At 44.9% G+C, this 19,255-nt stretch overlaps 1 protein-coding gene across 2 annotated transcripts in view; it reads left to right on the forward strand.

The window, feature by feature from the left end:
• The window catches only part of LOC105023119 (thyrotropin-releasing hormone-degrading ectoenzyme), a 162,485-nt gene that overhangs the window by 117,676 nt on the left and 25,554 nt on the right, over positions 1 to 19,255 (forward strand). For both annotated transcript variants that reach the window (XM_034287934.1, XM_034287935.1), the window contains 3 exons: positions 14,816 to 14,904; positions 16,856 to 16,989; positions 17,308 to 17,363. In XM_034287934.1, coding sequence (XP_034143825.1) covers positions 14,816 to 14,904; positions 16,856 to 16,989; positions 17,308 to 17,363 — 279 coding nt within the window. The remainder of the gene's footprint in view (positions 1 to 14,815; positions 14,905 to 16,855; positions 16,990 to 17,307; positions 17,364 to 19,255) is intronic.

Below are 19,255 nucleotides of genomic sequence, written 5' to 3' on the forward strand. Positions count from 1 at the left end.
AACAAGCCATTCTCCAGCAATGCCGTTACTGTTTGCTGAAGGGAATCACTCAGAGGCAGATTCATTCCCGTGGTGCTACATGATTTCCCCCCAAAGACCTGCATCCAAAATGGCCCCCTATTCTCTATATAGTGCACTACCTTTGACCAGAGCTTACAAACGAGTGCACTAAACAGGGAAAAGGGTGCCATTTAGGATGTATCCTCACCCTCCACAGGGTTCCTGATCCCAAACCACAACCCCCCCCCTCCACTGTCTATTAGCGTAATGAGCTACCTTCACAGGCCGTCTCAGGAATTATTATTAGACAATGTTATGACCAGGAAAACGGTCGGTTGGGATTCTGACAAGTCCGGTGTGGTGGATGGCTGATTGGTCTCTCTCTGTGTCTCTGTTCTCTCTCAAACGTTGGGAAAGATAGTGGAGAGAGAGACCCAGAGAGAGACCCAATCACATTCACGTAGATCATTATAAATAAAATCCTGCCCACTACAATCCAGGCCTTGTTGCCCTTTACACATATACACATTTACACTGTATACAAGCTGACCATTTCCTGTATAAGTGCCTAAGTATTAAATCTGTATTAACAGTAACATACATAAACTACATCTTCACTTCGCAGTCCTGTAAGAATTGTTACCCGAAGCCAACCGTCGCACTGTAAATTTGAGGACTATGTTTTTGGAGAGTTGAGAAGCTGAGGATTTGAATATAGTGTCCTGGGCTTTGATGTAACGTATGCCATCCAAACGCCTTCAAGTCCAAATGTACACGCCACATTTCCGCAGTGAGCCTTCACTGCGCTGCAGCTCACGAGAGAAGCCCCATGGGTGATACAGTTTGTCCTTATATCACATACAGTTTTAACGGTTACGATTGCCAATGTACAGTTACTCAGAATAGATACTATGAACTACCGAATTAGCCTACATTTGTCATGTTGTGAAGAAAAGCCATATGCTCCTGAATGCACTAATGACTCCTGTATCCGTCAAGATGACATTCATTTGCCTCATGAAATCCTGAAGCTTTAAAATCATATTTTATTGCGTCGCTAATCATGTAGCTAACGAGCTTTGAAATGATGCCAAGTTGACCCAGATAGTGATTTATTATGTTTTTTTGTTTTTTTTTGTGGTGTAAACAAGAGTATTTGTATGATGTTGGGGATTCAGGGCTGTATTCCAAACAAAACAACTACAAATGTGTTAGATCTGGTTCTGCAACGGCACAGCTAGCCGAGATCAAAAAGCTCCTAATAGTTGAATTCTACTTTGAGTCATAAAGGGGCACTGAAATGACTTTGGGACTGTTCACATTTTAAGGTGGTATTTGGCCTGCCTGGTATAACACTCAAACCTCATTATGTTTTATGTTGCACCTACCCAAAATGTTAGAAGCTCGTTCTTTTTTTTTGTGATGCGGTCCAATATAGTTACCGTGCTACTGAATGTGTAAATGGTATTTTCAGGTGTTGTGGAGAGCAGAAGCGGTGAAAGTACAGCGAATGTTAAATGGACATACAATGAGGAACTGTTTGGATTCGGTCTTCCAGGTTAAGCTGTTGTGTGTCCCCGTAGCTCTAAGCAAGTCATCAAAAGCTTTGAATGCATATCTTTTTTCTTGTTTCATCTGTAAAGAACATTCCATTGGTGCCTTTCCATATAGGAATATATGCGTTTTTTGCACAATTTGATTTATCAACATAGTTCTGTTTTTCTTTTGTATTTAGTTGTATGCTGTTCACCCTTCCTGCATGATAAACTAACTCTGTGTAATGTTTTAGCAGATGGGACTGTTCCTTGGCCACAGAGATGTCTGCTATCCATTCCAGTGCAGTAGAGCAATCTGACTATCAATTATTATTCATTTGGACGTCTTTCAAGCCATCTTTTGTTAGTAAAAAATTTGACAGATATTTTGCAAATCTCTTTTGGATTTGCTATTAAGGATTTATACAATTATTCATGCTCCACTTCAAAAGTATTGTTTATTATTGTACAGTATAATTATAATTTATAAAAAATAAAAACACAAATAACTAGTTGTTTTCAAAATAAATGAGTGTAAACTCCCTTGATCACTTAATTTTCATCTAATGTCTTGAATTGGAATTGAAATGAAAAGGATTGGAATCGTTGAAACCATTTATTTTACTTTTTGTAAAGATATCTAAGTGATGTAAACAGATCTCTATTGGGAGCAGTTGGTACTTTTGAAGTATCACCATGATAAGGTTTACTCCGGCCTGCCCATCTATATAATGACTCATGATGTTTCCAGCCTTTTGGTCTGAATGGGATGTACAAACTAAAATCACACTGTGTTTTCTTTGTTACTGTAGCCAGTAGATTGTGTGACCTTTCTGTCAGCATGTTAACCAGCTTGTGAGGCTATATAATATTAATACTCAAATAGCTAAATAAATTGAAGGATGCAAGTGTGGAATAGTTAAAGTATGAATGACAAAAACTAAATCCATAAACAGATACATATTGGTTAGGTTTAAAATGTTGTTTGAACTGCACTGGTTGCCCTTTTCTCGCGGTGGATCATCAATCGTACCGCTGTGATCTCACATTCCTGTGTTGGCCTCTCTCGATGGCGAGGCCATGCTCATGGAGTCTATACTCCGCCAAGGAATTTTCTCTTATTTTTGGGGCGTTGTGGTGTTCGTCCACTGTGTTCTCTCTATTTAGGGCAAGGTAGTACTTCAGTTTATTAATTTCAGTCTGCAGAATCCAGTAGTTCTGCTTCAGTTTTTTCGTGTTTTGGTCTAACTGTGTTGCTCTTCTCCCTGTGTGAACAACTCTGGCTGTTCCCTGTTCAGGTGTTACCATTAGTTGACAACACTGAAACCTGATGGACAAAATATATTAAATATACATATAAACAGTATCTCATAGAGGTTAGTACACCCCTCACATTTTTGTAAATATTTGAGTATATGTGACAACACTGAAGAAATGACACTTTGCTACAATGTAAAGTAGTGAGTGTACAGCTTGTATAACAGTGTAAATTTGCTGTCCCCTCAAAATAACATACAGCCATTCATGTCTAAACCGGTAGCAACAAAAGTGAGTACACCCCTAAGTGAAAATGTCCAAATTGGGCCCAATTAGCCATTGTCCCTCCCCGATGCCATGTGACTCGTTAGTGTTACAAGGTCTCAGGTGTGAATGGGGAGCAGGTGTGTTAAATTTGGTGTTATCGCTCTCACACTCCCTCATACTGGTCACTGGAAGTTCAACATGGCACCTCATGGCAAAGAACTTTCTGAGGATCTGAAAAAAATTATTGTTGCTCTACATAAAAATGGCATAGGCTATAAGAAGATTGCCAAGACCCTGAAACTGAGCTGCAGCACGGTTGCCAAGACCATACAGCGGTTTAACAGGACAGGTTCCACTCAGAACAGGCCTCGCCATGGTCGACCAAAGAGGTTGAGTGCACATACTCAGCGTCATATCCAGAGGTTGTCTTTGGGAAATAGACGTATGAGTGCTGCCAGCATTGCTGCAGAGGTTGAAGGGGTGGGGGGTCAGCCTGTCAGTGCTCAGACCATACGCCGCACACTGCATCAAATTGGTCTGCATGGCTGTCGTCCCAGAAGGAAGCCTCTTCTAAAGATAATGCACAAGAAAGCCTGCAAACAGTTTGCTGAAGACAAGCAGACTAAGGACATGGATTACTGGAACCATGTCATGTGGTCTGATGACACCAAGATAAACGTATTTAGTTCAGATGGTGTCAAGCGTGTGTGGCGGCAACCAGGTGAGGAGTACAAAGACAAGTGTGTCTTGCCTACAGTCAAGCATGGTGGTGGGAGTGTCATGGTCTGGGCTGCATGAGTGCTGCTGGCACTGGGGAGCTACAGTTCATTGAGGGAACCAAGAATGCCAACATGAACTGAGACATACTGAAGCAGAGCATGATCCCCTACCTTCGGAGACTGGGCCGCAGGGTAATATTCCAACATGATAACGACCCCAAACACGCTTCCAAGACGACAACTGCCTTGCTAAAGAAGCTGAGGGTAAAGGTGATGGACTGGCCAAGCATGTCTCCAGACCTAAACCCTATTGAGCATCTGTGGGGCATCCTCAAACGGAAGGTGGAGGAGCGCAAGGTCTCTGCGATGTCGTCATAGAGGAGTGGAAGAGGACTCCAGTGGCAACCTGTGAAGCTCTGGTGAACTCCATGCCCGAGAGGGTTATGGCAGTGCTGGAAAATTATGTTGGGCACACAAGATATTGTCTCTACATATGTATGTATATGTATGTACACAAACATTTATCTGTATTGGTGTTTGTAGGACACATCTAACCGCCCTTTTGGTTGTCATTGGCAACCCTTATCTGTTGTCCTCACCTTGTTGTTCTCAGCTCGGATGTCTCTCCATTGACTGGAATGAGACTCCCACCCCCCAGAACTTGTATTGGTGATTCATACAGAGCAACTTTTCTCACTTTGCCATTTAAAACAAGAAAACAGCATCCTGCTGTCAACTTCACCCAACCCGGCAAACTTGCTTCTCTGGTCTCATTTGATTCCCCCATATAGACCAACTGTGATAAAAGGCCTGCGCTGGGAAATAATCAGAAAATACTGTTTAAGCTTTAAGAAATCAATAGGCAAGCCAGCAGGGTCCTTTTACCTCTCTTCTCTCTCTCGAAAATACCACCCTTTCCATCTCCTTCTCTATCGCCTCTGCCTCCCCTCACTCCTCCTTCCTCCGCTCCTCACCTCTCTCTCTTTCAGTCCACCCTCCAGGCATGTTTTTCAGCAGCTTCAGCCTTCCTGTTCAGCACGCCAGCAGCAGGCAGGGATTTGGACGAGGTAAGAGGTGACGCTAAAGATGTCTGTGAGCCAGCCAGATAGCTGATATGTTTATCACACAGTCATCTGGAGTAAGATGAGAGCAAGTCGTTGCCGCGTACGGACATAATTCGATCTGTTTTTGCTCTGTCTTTGCAGAAGGCAAGGATTACAGCGTCACCAGGCGTACTCGCATAGCAATGCAGTTCAACCATAACGATTAATTGAATGTATACAGTTAGTTATATATTAATCCGACAGTCAGCGCTCGTTTCAGAGCTGACAGAAACACTACGGAGTAGTTCATCCGGCCTGGCGGTCTCGTGTTGGGGGTAACTTTTAATATATCATGAGTGCTCTTACAGCACCTTCCCTCTTCAGCTGACTTTTAATGGCATCCAACCTCTGCTAATGATATGCATTTTATCTGCTGCTGCAGTAACTTCGTTCTTTAAAGGACCAGCGAAAGAGAAAAGGGGGGGAGGGTGTTTGAGAGAGCAAGAGACAAACAAAGAGAGACAGAGAGGGATAGAGGCCTGGAGAAAGAGAGACAGAGATATAGAGACAACGAGAGAGAGAGATCTGAAGGAAGAAAGAGAGATAGGGACACAGAGAGAGAGAGAGAAAGGGAGACAGCAAGAATATAATGATGAATGCCCTCCTATTGTGTGTGATGAAATGGATAGTCTGATCCGTTAATTATCTACCTTTGAAACGGCAGTAAGAAAAGTGTGAGGGAGGTTAGCTTTTTATAGAGAATGTATGCAGTAGCTGTGGAGTTGCAACCCAAGCAACTTATGTTATGTCACATTTTTGTCAAGGTAGGCAGAGGATGTGTATCCAGCCATTACACTGTAATTGAAGAGAGGTTGTCAGCACATCTTGTTGTGTTGGCAATACAATTGTAGGCTCAGAGATCCGTACACATGCTCGTGGCTTAGAGCTCCATTAGGTACAATGAGACCTGAATGAGAGGGTATGAATACTAGAAACAAAATGTCACTCGGCAACGTCGCAAGCCAAGATTTAAAGATGGGCTGAGGTCTTTGTACACCCTGTACATTTATATGCATGAATCCATTTGCATGGTGTTACTGCCTGGCGCATAACACTGACATTACTTATATTAAAATATCTGGGCTTGTGTTGATTATTGAAACGTACATTATTTCCACAGTCACACTGTAACAGACTCTGCCATTATCAAGCATTTGCACATTGCATTGAAGGGGGCCGCAGCATTTCCATGAAATTGTTTGTAAAAACCCCAGCTGTGTGAGCAAGAAACAAGTTTTTTCCTCTACGACAATGTTTTGCCTTGGCTCAATATGTGAGATCAGATTTCATCTCTGGATGCTTGTGACCTTTGTCCTCTGACGTAACGAAAAATCAGGACTGACAAACAAATTATCACCTCAGTCAAACTCAGTAGACGCATAAGATCACAGAGGTTTGAGACTTTTCTGTGACACACACAATCTTAAAAAGAGACATATGAATGTCCGAATATCCTGTGGCCTTCAATCTTTTTATGAATGCCGGAAGATCCTGTGGCCTTCGATCTTTTCTAAATCATTTTCGCTATGTACATACAGGTGCTTTATAAAATGCATTTATTTCAGGACTTCCATTAAAGGACAATTTAATTTTAAAATATATTTTCCATAAATACTTATGTATTTATAAGTATTTATAGTATAAGTTGTATAAGACCTAGGAGTGTTCTAAAACTCAAATTAAATGTAATAAGTTATTCGTTTAATGATAAATTCAAAAACGTTTGTACATATTAGCTTAACACAAATCGGAAGTGAAGGGAAAATACTTTTGGGGGGGGGGTAATCTTGTGCTTTGATTATTCTGCTCTAGTCAATAAATCCCTGCTGGCCTTGGGGTATAAACAACAGCATATCTCTACAAGGCTGTTATTGATCAGTCCGGCTCTCAGACTGAAGGAGAGAGGATGAAGGCAAGAAGAAGGAGAGAGAGAGAGAGAGAGAGAAGGATAATTAAGAGAGCGCAGTGTGTGTGAGAAACTGGGAGGATTGGACATAAGATCCCGGGCCAGTTTCTCCAGGCACCCGCCCTCTTTGGGGCCCAGTACGTCCCCCCTGTTCCTGGAGATTTGCATGAAAATGAATTACCCACCCGAGTACAGAACATCATCCTTTAATACTATGCTTTTTTGGGGAAAAATGTATATGCTATTTCATCCAAACCTGGAATTGGTTTGACCTGGGGAAGCTTAATTTATGAAATAATGTATATTAATCCGGTAGGCCACTGGCGATGTCCTGATGCATTGTGTTGTGTGGCTGTTGGGAGTTTGGACTGAAACAAGGGCTTAACCTTTCACAGAAACTGCTCTCTTATTTCCCTGTGCACTCAGGAATACACATGAAGCAGAAAGCAATAGGCCAATCTAACTCAGAATACTGTGTTTGATGTTTCTTTGTTGTTGTTTTTTTTGTCTGTCCAACTATATTGAAGAGCAAGGAGTAGCCTGTTATTTCTTTCGTGCACATTGGGGTGCATCAAGCCGTGCTCTTGTCGATATGTGTGCAGATATTGCCTAGCAAATGATGGTTGGCACCCTTACCTACATATAAAGCAAAATGTATTTCTCATAGCAGCTACTTTTGACATGAACTAATCAACTTTTGTGCCATCTAAATTTCTCAGAACTAAAAGTTAAAGAACCAATCACATTTCTTTGCCCCCAGCATTACGAAATCCTGGCTTTGCCACTGAAGACCAGCCATTGGTTGGCAAATCATTTGATAGGAATGAGGCCTTTGGGTTACCAATCAGAACGTGGTGAGGCATATTTACCACAGATAGATTACAATTAGCAGCGGGCTAAATGGTTGTCAAAAGAAATACAGTCCTGAAAAATCTAACAGCTCTATAATGGAGTAGGATACATCGTGTAAATTGTTTTTGTTTTTAAAAATCCATCCATTATTGACTGTTTTAAAGCACACACAGTAAATCATTGCATAATGAGAGACGGAAAGTCAATGGAAGCCAGACATTCGGCCGGACCTTTAGGTATTAAATACAATGTCAAATATCAATATTCTTTTAAATGTTTTGAAATTATACAAGCCAACTGTTTTATACCATACATGGCAACTTTTGTATGTTTTGTTATTATATTGAATAAATTATCATTTTTATTCCTGAATTTGCTCTCTATCCCAAATGCTCTTCATTAGCTTGTGGTGCAAATAATATTTGATAGTATCCTATCTATATCTCCCGTCAGCTTTCCCTGTTACTTGCTTCAAAAGACATCATACTGTGTAATGTGGGTAAAAACAAAAAATGAATAAACATTGTTATTCATAATAAGTCATGGAATTTTTAGCCAAGCAGGACCCACCAGTTGAAAACAACACACGTCGTTCCATGCATTATACGTTTCTTACCCACGGGCATCTCTTCGCAGACATTATTTCACACTTTCTCCTCATAACAAAGGCCAGGACAAAATGATCACGGTATGAATATTGTCCGTTTTTCTTTTGAAAGCGATCGACAAAGTGACCAGTCGTTGAGAAATAGAAACTCCACTTCTTTTTCAACGTTTTTTTATGTGACCAGACAGTGATTGAAGACGGCGTTGGAGGCGTTGGGAGGTGCTGAAACGGCAGTGAGCTGGGTATGAACCACAACTCCCACCAGTTCATGTGTTCCGTAGGTAGCGTCTTAAACGTGCCAGAGTTATAGCTACCCATAATGCTCCGCAAGACATTAAACATTGAACAGGCTCGCTACAGCCAAGACAGGCAGCGGAGGAGAGTTGGCTTATAAGTATAAGTCAAGAATATAAGTCAAGAATTTGATTGCTGAGTTTCTGACCTGCAATTTCAAGTCTCCATACACATCCACAGTAGATAGTGTGTGTGTGTCTGTGTGTGTGCGCGTGTTCCTGGTAAATAAATGAAAGTGTGGGATCTGCTCTTTTAAAATTAAATCACTTGCGATGGTTGCATTTCGGTCCCACAGTTAGTCTAACTATTTCCGTGTCTGGCTAATTAAGAGCCTTTCTTGCCCAAGCTCTTCAGTGTTTATCTAAAGAATGAACCTGTTAAAACAGCGCATACATTAATACTGGAGATGTTTAGTGGACAGCAGTCAGCAAAACCCCTGCTCTGGATACTAAAGCAATGTAGTGGGAGTAATTTACCAACCTTATCAACCAAAGGCACACCTGTTGGGTGTATTTCTTTCTCTCTGCGTCTTGAGTGGGCCTTTACACAAACACAATGAGAAAATGTTTCATGCCCGCAAAACCCTGACGTCAGTCACGGCGAGTAATACGGTGAATCGCTAAATGAAATGAGTGGTTGGAGGGACCAAATTGATTTCCTGGTCACCTGCGGAGAAATGTGATAGGTGACCATTACAGGGCATTGCAATTACTCCCACTAATGACTGTAGACTCCCCCAGGTGTTTCCAGCACCTGAACTGAGGCTTGCGTCCCAATCGGCGCCCTATTTGTGCCGCACTTGGGTTGACATGGGATCTCAGTGCAGTATGTAGGGAACAGGGCGCCATTTGGGAGGTTAGCCAGGAGGCTGTGGCAGTCCACGAGGTCACAAGAGTGCATCATGGGGTGTTATCGACGTGTAATTGACTGGAAATCTCAGTGCCGGTCACAGAGATTAATCTTAATGATAAGCTTATGGTTCAGCGAGTATGCTTGGGGGGGGGGGGGGGGGGGGGGGTCAAATCAACAACACCTGATTGTACACTTGCCTCACACAAGCGAGGGGGGGAAATTAGAGGGTGCACTTGAATTTGGAGGAGGTGAAAGTTGTTTCGGCCTTTTCTTAGCGTTTGTGTGTAGCAGCGTTTTGAACTTGACAAATCAACCTCCTCTGTTTAGTTGCTGCATGTGTTCATGTTGTATGGCCAGAGAGAAATGAAACAAGACCTACTACTGTTACGATGTCAATAAAATGTGCCTGTACACACAGCGTGGGCTAGAATTCGCCGCTCCGTGGTCCTCGGCTAGTTTGTCTGGGGGGAGACTATTATTTATAACTGAAGGTGTTAAAGTATTCTGTGTGAAATTGGACATTGAGTGAACACTGCGGAGAGAAAGGAATTAACGCTAAAGATATTAGCATGAACGCACATCACTGATGCATAGCTCATCTCAGTTTTATAGGGTCTATCTGCCCAGTCTACAGATCTGATTCAGAGTTCCCATTCACGGGTCTTATTCCTTTTTCTTGTGTTTGTGAAGAGTCAATTTACTGGCTGTAACAATACGTGCTAGTGTTCATGCTACTCGGACTCCGACTCGGACACTGCCATTCAAACACTGGACGTTTCGGCCCTTCTTGGCCCTACATTTTGCAATGTTTGGGCTTGCATATGGGATTGTCTGTGATGGAACATTCGGCAGTTTAGTCTGGTTTCAGGACCTGTGTATGTATACCAATGGAATGTATTTGGGATGGAAGAAAGCCAAGCAAATATATCATCTACCAAAATCTTGCTAGAATACATCCCTAAGATCTGTGATTCTGGATAAGAATGGCAGCTTAAAATAGGGGAAAAAAGGTATATATGCTGGTGTAACGGGAGAAAGGAACAAAGACATTACATGTGTTCAGGGCACTGGATGATGTTTTGTTAGTAGACAGAGCATCGCTGAGGGCACTGTAGGGTTTTTTATTAGTGGACAGAAAATCACTGAGGCCACTGGAGGGTGTTTAATTAGTGGACAGAGCATCGCTGAAGCCACTGGAGGGTGTTTTATTAGTGGACAGAGCATTGCTGAGGCTACTGGAGGTGTCTTTTTAGTGGACAGAGCAACACTGAGGCCACTGGAGGTGTTTTATTAGTAGACAGAGCAAAACTGAGGCCACTGGAGGTGTCTTTTTAGTGGACAGAGCAATACTGAGGCCACTGGAAGTGTTTTTTAGTGGACAGAGCATCGCTGAGGCCACTGGAGGGTGTTTTATTAGTGGACAGAGCATTGCTGAGGCCATTGGAGGGTGTTTTATTAGGGGACAGAGCATTGCTGAGGCCACTGGAGGGTGTTTTATTAGTGGACAGGGCATCGCTGAGCGCACTGGAGGTGTTTCAGTAGTGGACAGAGCATCGCTGAGGCCGGACAGAGCATCGCTGAGACCACTGGAGGGTGTTTTATTAGTGGACAGGGCATCGCTGAGGCCACTGGAGGATGTTTTATTAGTGGACAGGGCATCGCTGAGGCCACTGGAGGGTGTTTTATTAGTGGACAGGGCATCGCTGAGGCCACTGGAGGGTGTTTTATTAGTGGACAGAGCATCGCTGAGGCCACTGGAGGGTGTTTTATTAGTGGACAGGGCATCGCTGAGGCCACTGGAGGGTGTTTTATTAGTGGACAGGGCATCGCTGAGGCCACTGGAGGGTGTTTTATTAGTGGACAGAGCATCGCTGAGGCCACTGGAGGGTGTTTTATTAGTGGACAGAGCATCGCTGAGGCCACTGGAGGGTGTTTTATTAGTGGACAGAGCATCGGTGAGGCCACTGGGGGGTGTTTTTTTAGTGGACAGGGCGTTGGTGAGAAGCTGATTCATCCAGGGGAGGACACGTTTGCGTCACAGCCGTAGAACTAATGTATGCATTGGTCTGTAGCTCGAACCGCCACATCCCTACATTTGTTTTTGGGACCAGACAACTTTGGAAATACTTCGGAAATCCTGAACAAATGTTTGTGTGTTGCACCAGCTGTTTCCTCTAGACTATATGTACCTTGTTTGTAGGTAAAACGTCCAGGGGGTGTTGCCGAGGACGAATTACTAACTGAGAAAGAGAGGGAGAAAAGACAGAAATAGAGAGACAGAGCTGGGCTTCTTTCCACTCTCCTGGAGACTGGCATCATCCTGCTGTCACTTCACAACACATTAACCCTCATTTTGCCCCAACAACCCAAGAGGTTCCAGACACACCAGCTCACCCTGTCCTAGCGTGTATCCCAAATGACCCGTTTCCCGACCCAGGGCCCTTATATTATACCACACCACCGGGGCTGACCGTCATTCCAAACTGCACCGTAGAGTATACTAACAAAAAGGATGCCGTTTGGGACACACAGCCAGTCTCCCCTGACCCCGCCAAACATCTCTGGTGAAGTGGTGCTCACGGCAACCGGCGGGCCGATCGATGGACCTACGCAGGTGGGGTGAAGACAGAGACACGACGCAGCCTCACCCAGAGACCCGAGCATTGATCCCGAGGCGAGGGGCCGTGAGATGAAAATGGGGGACTGGGGGGGGGGGACACAGAGGCCTGCAGACGATGAGGCCAGGGTGAATTAGGAGAGGGTGAGATGGACACAGCGCCAGAGTGGGGAGAGGATTCATGGTGTTAACCCAACCAGACAGGCAGTGAAGAGGCACAGCAGCTTTGACAATGGATCCCCCCGCTGAGAATCTGAGAGCTGGTTGTTTTTGTGACAGAAGGACAATTATCGGTAAATTGCGCCGCCGCTAAAACAGTCGAGTAGCATTTGACTCGTCTTTTCCCTGCCACACCCTGCTGTTCAGCCTGTACCAGTAGCTCTCTGCTTAGCGCCGCCGCTGGGAACCTCTATGTGTTTTTGTATTATATAATTCAGCTGGCTGCTTGAGGACTGTTCCTCCTGGTTAGGGAATCATGCATTAATCAAAGGGAGGAATAAGCCCCGAAGGACAGGACAACGCCAACGTTGCTGTGTGTGTTTGTTGCTTCGGGGGAAGGTTAGGCTTTTTGCCCCAGATAGATGTGGATGTGGTTAGCCTTGCACAACACTTTTCCTTATCGTTGTAATAGACACTCATACCCACGTATTATTCCCCATTAATTCCCATGTATTATTCCCCACTCTTTCCCATATTTAATTCCCATGTATTATTCCCCACTCTTTCCCACATTTCATTCCCATTTTATTATTCCCCACTCTTTCCCACATATCATTCCCCATTCATTCCCATGTATTATTCCCCACTCTTTCCCACATATCATTCCCCATTCATTCCCATGTATTATTCCCCACTCTTTCCCTGTTCATTCCCACGTATTATTCCTCACTCATTCACACATATTATTCCCCATTCATTCCCACGTATTATTCCCCATTCATTCCCACATATTATTCCCCACTCAATCCAAATGTTTGAACACCTGATGTCTGAGTAAAAACAATGTCTGCCAGAAAATAACATCTTCAGTATACAGTATTCTGCAAGTCTTGACCCAAGTTGAACTAAGGCTATTTATTTAGGTAGTGGGATGGTATCAAGGTAAAGATTTACATACCAGCCAATGGAAAGACAGACATTTCTCAAATGCACCTTATTTCAAAATTTCCATAACAGTAGTAAATGTTTTTATTAAAAAAATATAATGTATAGAAATACATTAATATAATATGTGTTCTTTTTTTACTATGCAAATAAATGTCGTCAGTGTCAACTTTCAGCTTTGCTCTCTGAGACTTTTGCACAGTACTGCATATGAAAAGCATGATTGCTGCATCTGTATGTTCTGGTGTTGAAGGTCTTGGTTTGGGTTTGGTATGAGATTGATATTTTGGTATTCAAAAATACTTCAGATGTGCCAGAGAGCCTAAAGCACAGATCGTCTCACTTTCTTGCTCACGATCCTTGTGATTACAGAACACTGATTCCCACTGGCACGTAACGTAATCAAACTGGATAACCAGCACAATTAGGTAAACCAATCAGATACTTAGTCTGATAGTGAAGGGCCAATCAGTTTCCCTTCACTCTGTCTGTTGAGGAGAAGTGTTAGCTGCTCAGCCAGTGGTTGTATTCACTACTCTGTGTGTGTCTCTGTGTGTGTGTGTGTGAGAAGGCAGTCACTAGTTCTGTCATCAGCCCCACCACTTTTGTCCTCCGTGTCCTTTCATCCCTGACAGCCATGTTGTTGGAGGTAATCAAAGCTGGCAGCAAACAGAAAAGCTATTCAGCACACCCAGGTGAACGGTGGCCATTTTGATCCTGAAAGGCATTAACTTGGACCAGCAGGTGTCATGGAGGAGCTGGGCGGTGACAGCTGTCACTGAGGGAGGCTGCGTGCGCGTGTTTGTGTGCGCGTGTGCACGTGTATGTCTGTGTGTGTCCTTGTTCTGCTAAATTTAAGGGCATGAAAACAAGGGAAGCTTGGAATGGTGGTAAGGCTTTAAGGTAAAATGTTCAGTTGGGGACACAGTAGAATTAGGTTTTCCGCACTGCCATCAGAACCTGGAATATTGATCGTGGCGTGCCAGCTGTGACCGGGAGACTCAGTAGGGACTCAGCCATGTCCTGATATGAGGTTGGGAGACAGATGGATCCCACTGGGCTGCATAGATTAACAGTGGTATTCAATCAGATCCTGCTGACCTAATGAAACTTTCCATGGGTCAGGGGACGGGAGAGACCTGTTCTGCCTGTCTCCCTGAGTGATACAGGTCCACGTTCAAGCAGTGGTTTTCCAAGTAGCACTGTCTTCTAACGAGCACTCTCTAGTGCGCCGTTTTTGACCATGGTCTATAGGGCTATGAAGGGAATAGGGTGCCGTTTGGGATGCAGCCCGGCTTCGGTGCTGATGAGTCATCTTGTGTAGTTCTCCTCGACCTCCGTCGCCCTGGCATCCGTGTCAAAGGATTGTCGAGAACGAACAGGTAGTTACAAAGTGAACGAGCTGCCGGGTACCCTTTACATTGAGCAAATCAAATTCCCTTGATGTAGAAAAAGGATAGAGAGGTAGAGAAAGAGGGAGAGAAAGAGGGAGAGACTGAGGGGATGAGTAGAGGTAGTGTCATTGTTGTTCTACTGGATCACTTTCTCTGATCTACCGTAATACTCCTCTAATGCGCCCCGAAATATACAGAAATGTCTTCTTTTAACCTGGTTTAAAACAACTCTCTCTCTCTCTCCCACTCTCACTCTCTTCGTCTGTCTCTATCTCATATCTTGCTTTGTGTTTTTTTTTCCTCTGCAGTTTTCAGTGGCAGATTCCTCTGACATTAGCCACGGGGAATTCAACTCACAGATCCCCAGAAGCCATCATCTGGCTCTCCAACAAAACAGGTACCGTTTCGGTTCATCCTGTCCCTCACACGCCCCACATGAATCACCATAACCATGTCAGGACTGGATGTCCTCTTAAAACACACCAGACGTTTTCCAGCACCCTTTCCATTGGTATATAAAATCACCCTTTAAGGTCTCTGATTGTCGCCTAATGTGTGTGGATCCCATGGCAACCACATGTCCTGCAGCCATGGCTTCCGTCCCTTCCTGTATTCATTCTCTTGTGTGGTAGCGGCTGCTAGGTGCTTTGAGGCGATACAGTCCCGCCGCCATTCCAGCACCCTGGGATTCAGATTTTTGTTCTGGAACTTGGCCTCGGCCAGGCTACGTTAACGGTGAATCCGTGGCGGGGGAGCATGCTCCGGTTACCCGGGCTGATACCGGGGTGGCTCAGCGTTGACGCCCACGGCCCTGAACGCCTTTCTGTATTCGTTGGCGTGCCACTCAGTGTTTCAGCGCACGTCAGCCATGACTGCAAATGAGCCCCGCTGCCAGTGCACACGTGCGAGCACATAAACAGACACACACAGGCACGCACACGCACTCACACACGTGCGCACGCTTCATTTTATTTATTATTCCCTTATTAAACAGGGAAGAACACACCCGCAGCGTAAAGTGTTTGAAAGCCAAGGTGCCGTGTGTGTATCCACAAGGTCTGATATTTTCTTTCTCATACATTCTCTCTATCTCACACACACACACACACAGTCACACACACACACAGGCCTCTTCGTTATCCAAGTCTGTGGTTGAACCTTGCTGCACTAAACGCTTGACTGCTCTGACATCTGCACACTAGGAACCACAGGGACACACCATGTGCAATTAGAGAAACACAGTGTGTGTGTGTGTGTGTGTGTGGGTCCACTGTCTACACTTGGGGTAAGTGGACCATTAATATGCAGTATGCCCATCCTCAGTAACCAGAGCGGCCAGCAGGAAGCCCCATGCTCTCTGTTCCCACACAAGTGGGCTTCAGCATGCGAATGTGGCGGTTATCCTGACCTCGACTCCATCACACTTAACCCTCATAAACGAATGTTTGCTTACTAGTCCGCTGCCAGCGACATAACAATAGATCCCATGTGAACCATGAAATCAATTAGAATGCTGAGGACAGGAACTGCTATGACAACGTGAACACACACACACACACACAGGTTATATACACAGGTTTCTGTGATACTGTGGATGTAGGTAGAATGACGCTTTGCAGCTGGGACTTATGTGGTCGTTAAAAGAGAGGTTACTGATGACTGAGGAGAGGGGAACCGTGTGGCCGTCTGTGGCCTACGAGGAAGCGGCAAATACCCCCGTCTTCCGTCTGACCGCTAAAAGACGTGGACGAGCGGGAACACGGAGCAGAAAGACAGCGGGTCCCAGCACAGACACATCAAGGGTGACTGGGCCAGGGAGGTCAGAGGTGAAGCAGTTCCGAGCGGTTCCACGAACGGCCGCGTACTCCGCGTTGGCGCTGTGGTCTAGTAGGAAAGGCTGAATGGCGGAACCCTGTATGTAAAGCCAGGTGTAGGTTATGGAGGAGGCCTGTCCCGTCCATTGGCCTGGTGCAAGACACGGGGAATGTGGTGACAGTGGATCCCGTTGAGTTGACGCTACCTTCTCCGGGTCTTTAGAGGTTGAAAGTCCCAGAGGTGGTTTGCTGAAAAAACAGGTGACGGCAGCCTTTTTAAGAAGTGATGGCACAGGCTGGGGGGTGTTGGTGTTTTGGTGCCAAGCAATATCCCTGTTTAGAGGTTGGTTTTGGCTGATAGGGCTGATATTTGTCTTACGTTTGATCGTTCCTTCAAAACGTATCTGGACGTGCACCACAGACATGATTAAGTAGGCTATTTGTATTCTCTTCTACTTTTATTTTCTGCAAGCAGTATGTAAACCGCAGCCATGAATTCAGAAAAACAAAAATCCCATGTGTATTTGTTCACAGAGACGCACAAAGTAGGCCGGATGGATGAGGACACATGGTTGCTAGGCAACATCAACCAGACGGGGTACTTCCGGGTGAACTACGACCTCCATAACTGGAGGCTCCTCATTGAACAGCTGATGACCAATCCTGAGGTACTGTAGGACTGTCTCATCCTATTTTCTCTTTTTGTCCTGCTCCTCTCTCATACTACCTCGTTTCTGACCTTGAATCAGTGTTTCAGCATCCCCAGCTGTTTAGTGTGGATTTATGCCATCACAGACAGGAAGAAAGCCTAGTCGTTGGAGCATCCCGCCAGTAACCAAAACATTGTTACATCCAATCCTTGAGCCTACAAGATGAAAAATCTACCATTCTGTCCTAAAGCATTGCTAATTGCTCCCAGGGCATTTCTGAGAATGAGAACATATAGAACGATAAAACCGAACATATTTCCTATTTTCTCTCCATAGATAATCTCTGTCGGCAACAGGGCGGGTCTCATCGATGATGTCTTCAATCTGGCGAGGTGAGTTTGATTACAGGTGTCTTATTAGGTAACTGTTTCTATTGGCCCCGGTTGCACTTGTTCTACCTGCGTTCTCCCAAGGAGTGGCTCGCTGGGAAAACATCACCCGTCTGCCAGCGAGCCACTAACCATTGTTCTCACTATAGCCAGTTACGTAATAAAGACATTAATTACACTCGGTATGACATCTCGTCTTCTTAAACGGTTCTCGGTTCGGCTGTTACAATGCCGCCTGCTGAAGGGAATCACTCGGAGGCAGATTCATTCCCGTGGTGCTACATGATTTCCCCCCAAAGACCTGCATCCAAAATGGCCCCCTATTCTCTATATAGTGCACTACCTTTGACCAGAGCTTACAAACGAGTGCACTAAACAGGGAAAAGGGTGCCATTTAGGATGCATCCTCACCCTCCACAGGGTTCCTGATCCCAAACCACAACCCCCCCCCTCCACTGTCTATTAGCGTAATGAGCTACCTTCACAGGCCGTCTCAGGAATTATTATTAGACAATGTTATGACCAGGAAAACGGTCGGTTGGGATTCTGACAAGTCCGATGTGGTGGACGGCTGATTGGTCTCTCTCTGTGTCTCTCTCTCTTTTTCTGTCCTGCCCTCTCGCTCTCCCTCCCTCCCTCCCTCGCTCTCTCTCTCTCATTCTTTTTCTTCCGCCTTGTCTCACTTTCCCTCTCTCCCCAGTCTCTTCACAACAACAGTTTCCTGATTGATTCTCTGGTTGGCAACGCAGCTTGTAAGACAATTCGGCGTTCATTTGTTAGTCACGCCAGGCGGGATACTGGAAACTCCTCACGCTGGCTAACTGAGAGGGAGGGAAAAAAAACTCTGGCGCTCGTTGACAGCTTGCCTGCGGGGCGTCTTTGAACATATTGCGCGCTGCATCCGCCCTGTCCGCCTCTGTCTCCCCGTGTATTTCCTTGCTCGCCACGCGCGGCGCACAGGCGCTTACATCCCGCTAAGTGGCTACGTGCTCTAGCCTCTGTATCATCACATTGCCGCGGTTTACTCGTCAGCCAGATTCACCGCGTCCCATCCCTCTAAGGACGTGTCTCAAATGGCGCCCACTGTCTAAATAGTGCACTCAATTTGATCGGGTCTTGTCAGAAGTGTTGCAGTTTATGCAGCGTGTGATTCCAATCCAACCATCGATCAATCAGTCCTATTTATTTATGAAGCCCTTTTTACATAAGCCGTTGTCGTTTACAAAACCACTAGCCTGAAACCCCAAGGAGCAAACAACAACAGTGTTGAAGCACAGCAGCTAGGAAAACCCCCTAAAAGTGGCCGAAATTTAGGAAGAAACCTAGAGAGGAACCAGGTCTCTTCTGGCTCTTCTGGCTGTGCCAGGTGAACATTTTAGGAGAAAATTTTAATAATTAATAAATGCACGTAGGCTGTGTCCAGAGTCTATAAAATCTGTTTTTTCTCCGTGTAGGCACAAGATCTAGTGACACTCTTGTTGGGGTTAGAATTTAGACTCGGGATCAATAGTGTAACTACGCTTTCAAACATCTGCCCTTGATGGAGATGGTTTGACGGTTTCAAGTTGCTTGAATCCTTCACCTTACAAGGCATAACTGTTTCATGTCCCTCACCTACTGTATGGGCCTTAAGGGGGACGAGTTTTCAGTGAGTATGCTCTGTAAAACATACTTTGTCTTATTTTTCCCCCCAGTGTATGTCGAAAAGGTATTATTTGGTATTCTGTGCGTTGACGTTTTCATGGAGTACACAGAGGATGTGAAGCGTAATCCCTTTTGTGGGTTGAAAAACCTTAACATAAGGCAGGACTACAGCAGGAGGTCACAGACTTCATGGCTGCTCAGATGAGCATGTGCGTGTCTACAGCTGCACGCACGGGCAAGTGAGCCTGCAT

The sequence above is a fragment of the Esox lucius genome, chromosome 18 (genome assembly GCF_011004845.1).
Source record: "Esox lucius isolate fEsoLuc1 chromosome 18, fEsoLuc1.pri, whole genome shotgun sequence".
In the NCBI taxonomy this organism is placed as follows: Eukaryota; Metazoa; Chordata; class Actinopteri; order Esociformes; family Esocidae; genus Esox; species Esox lucius.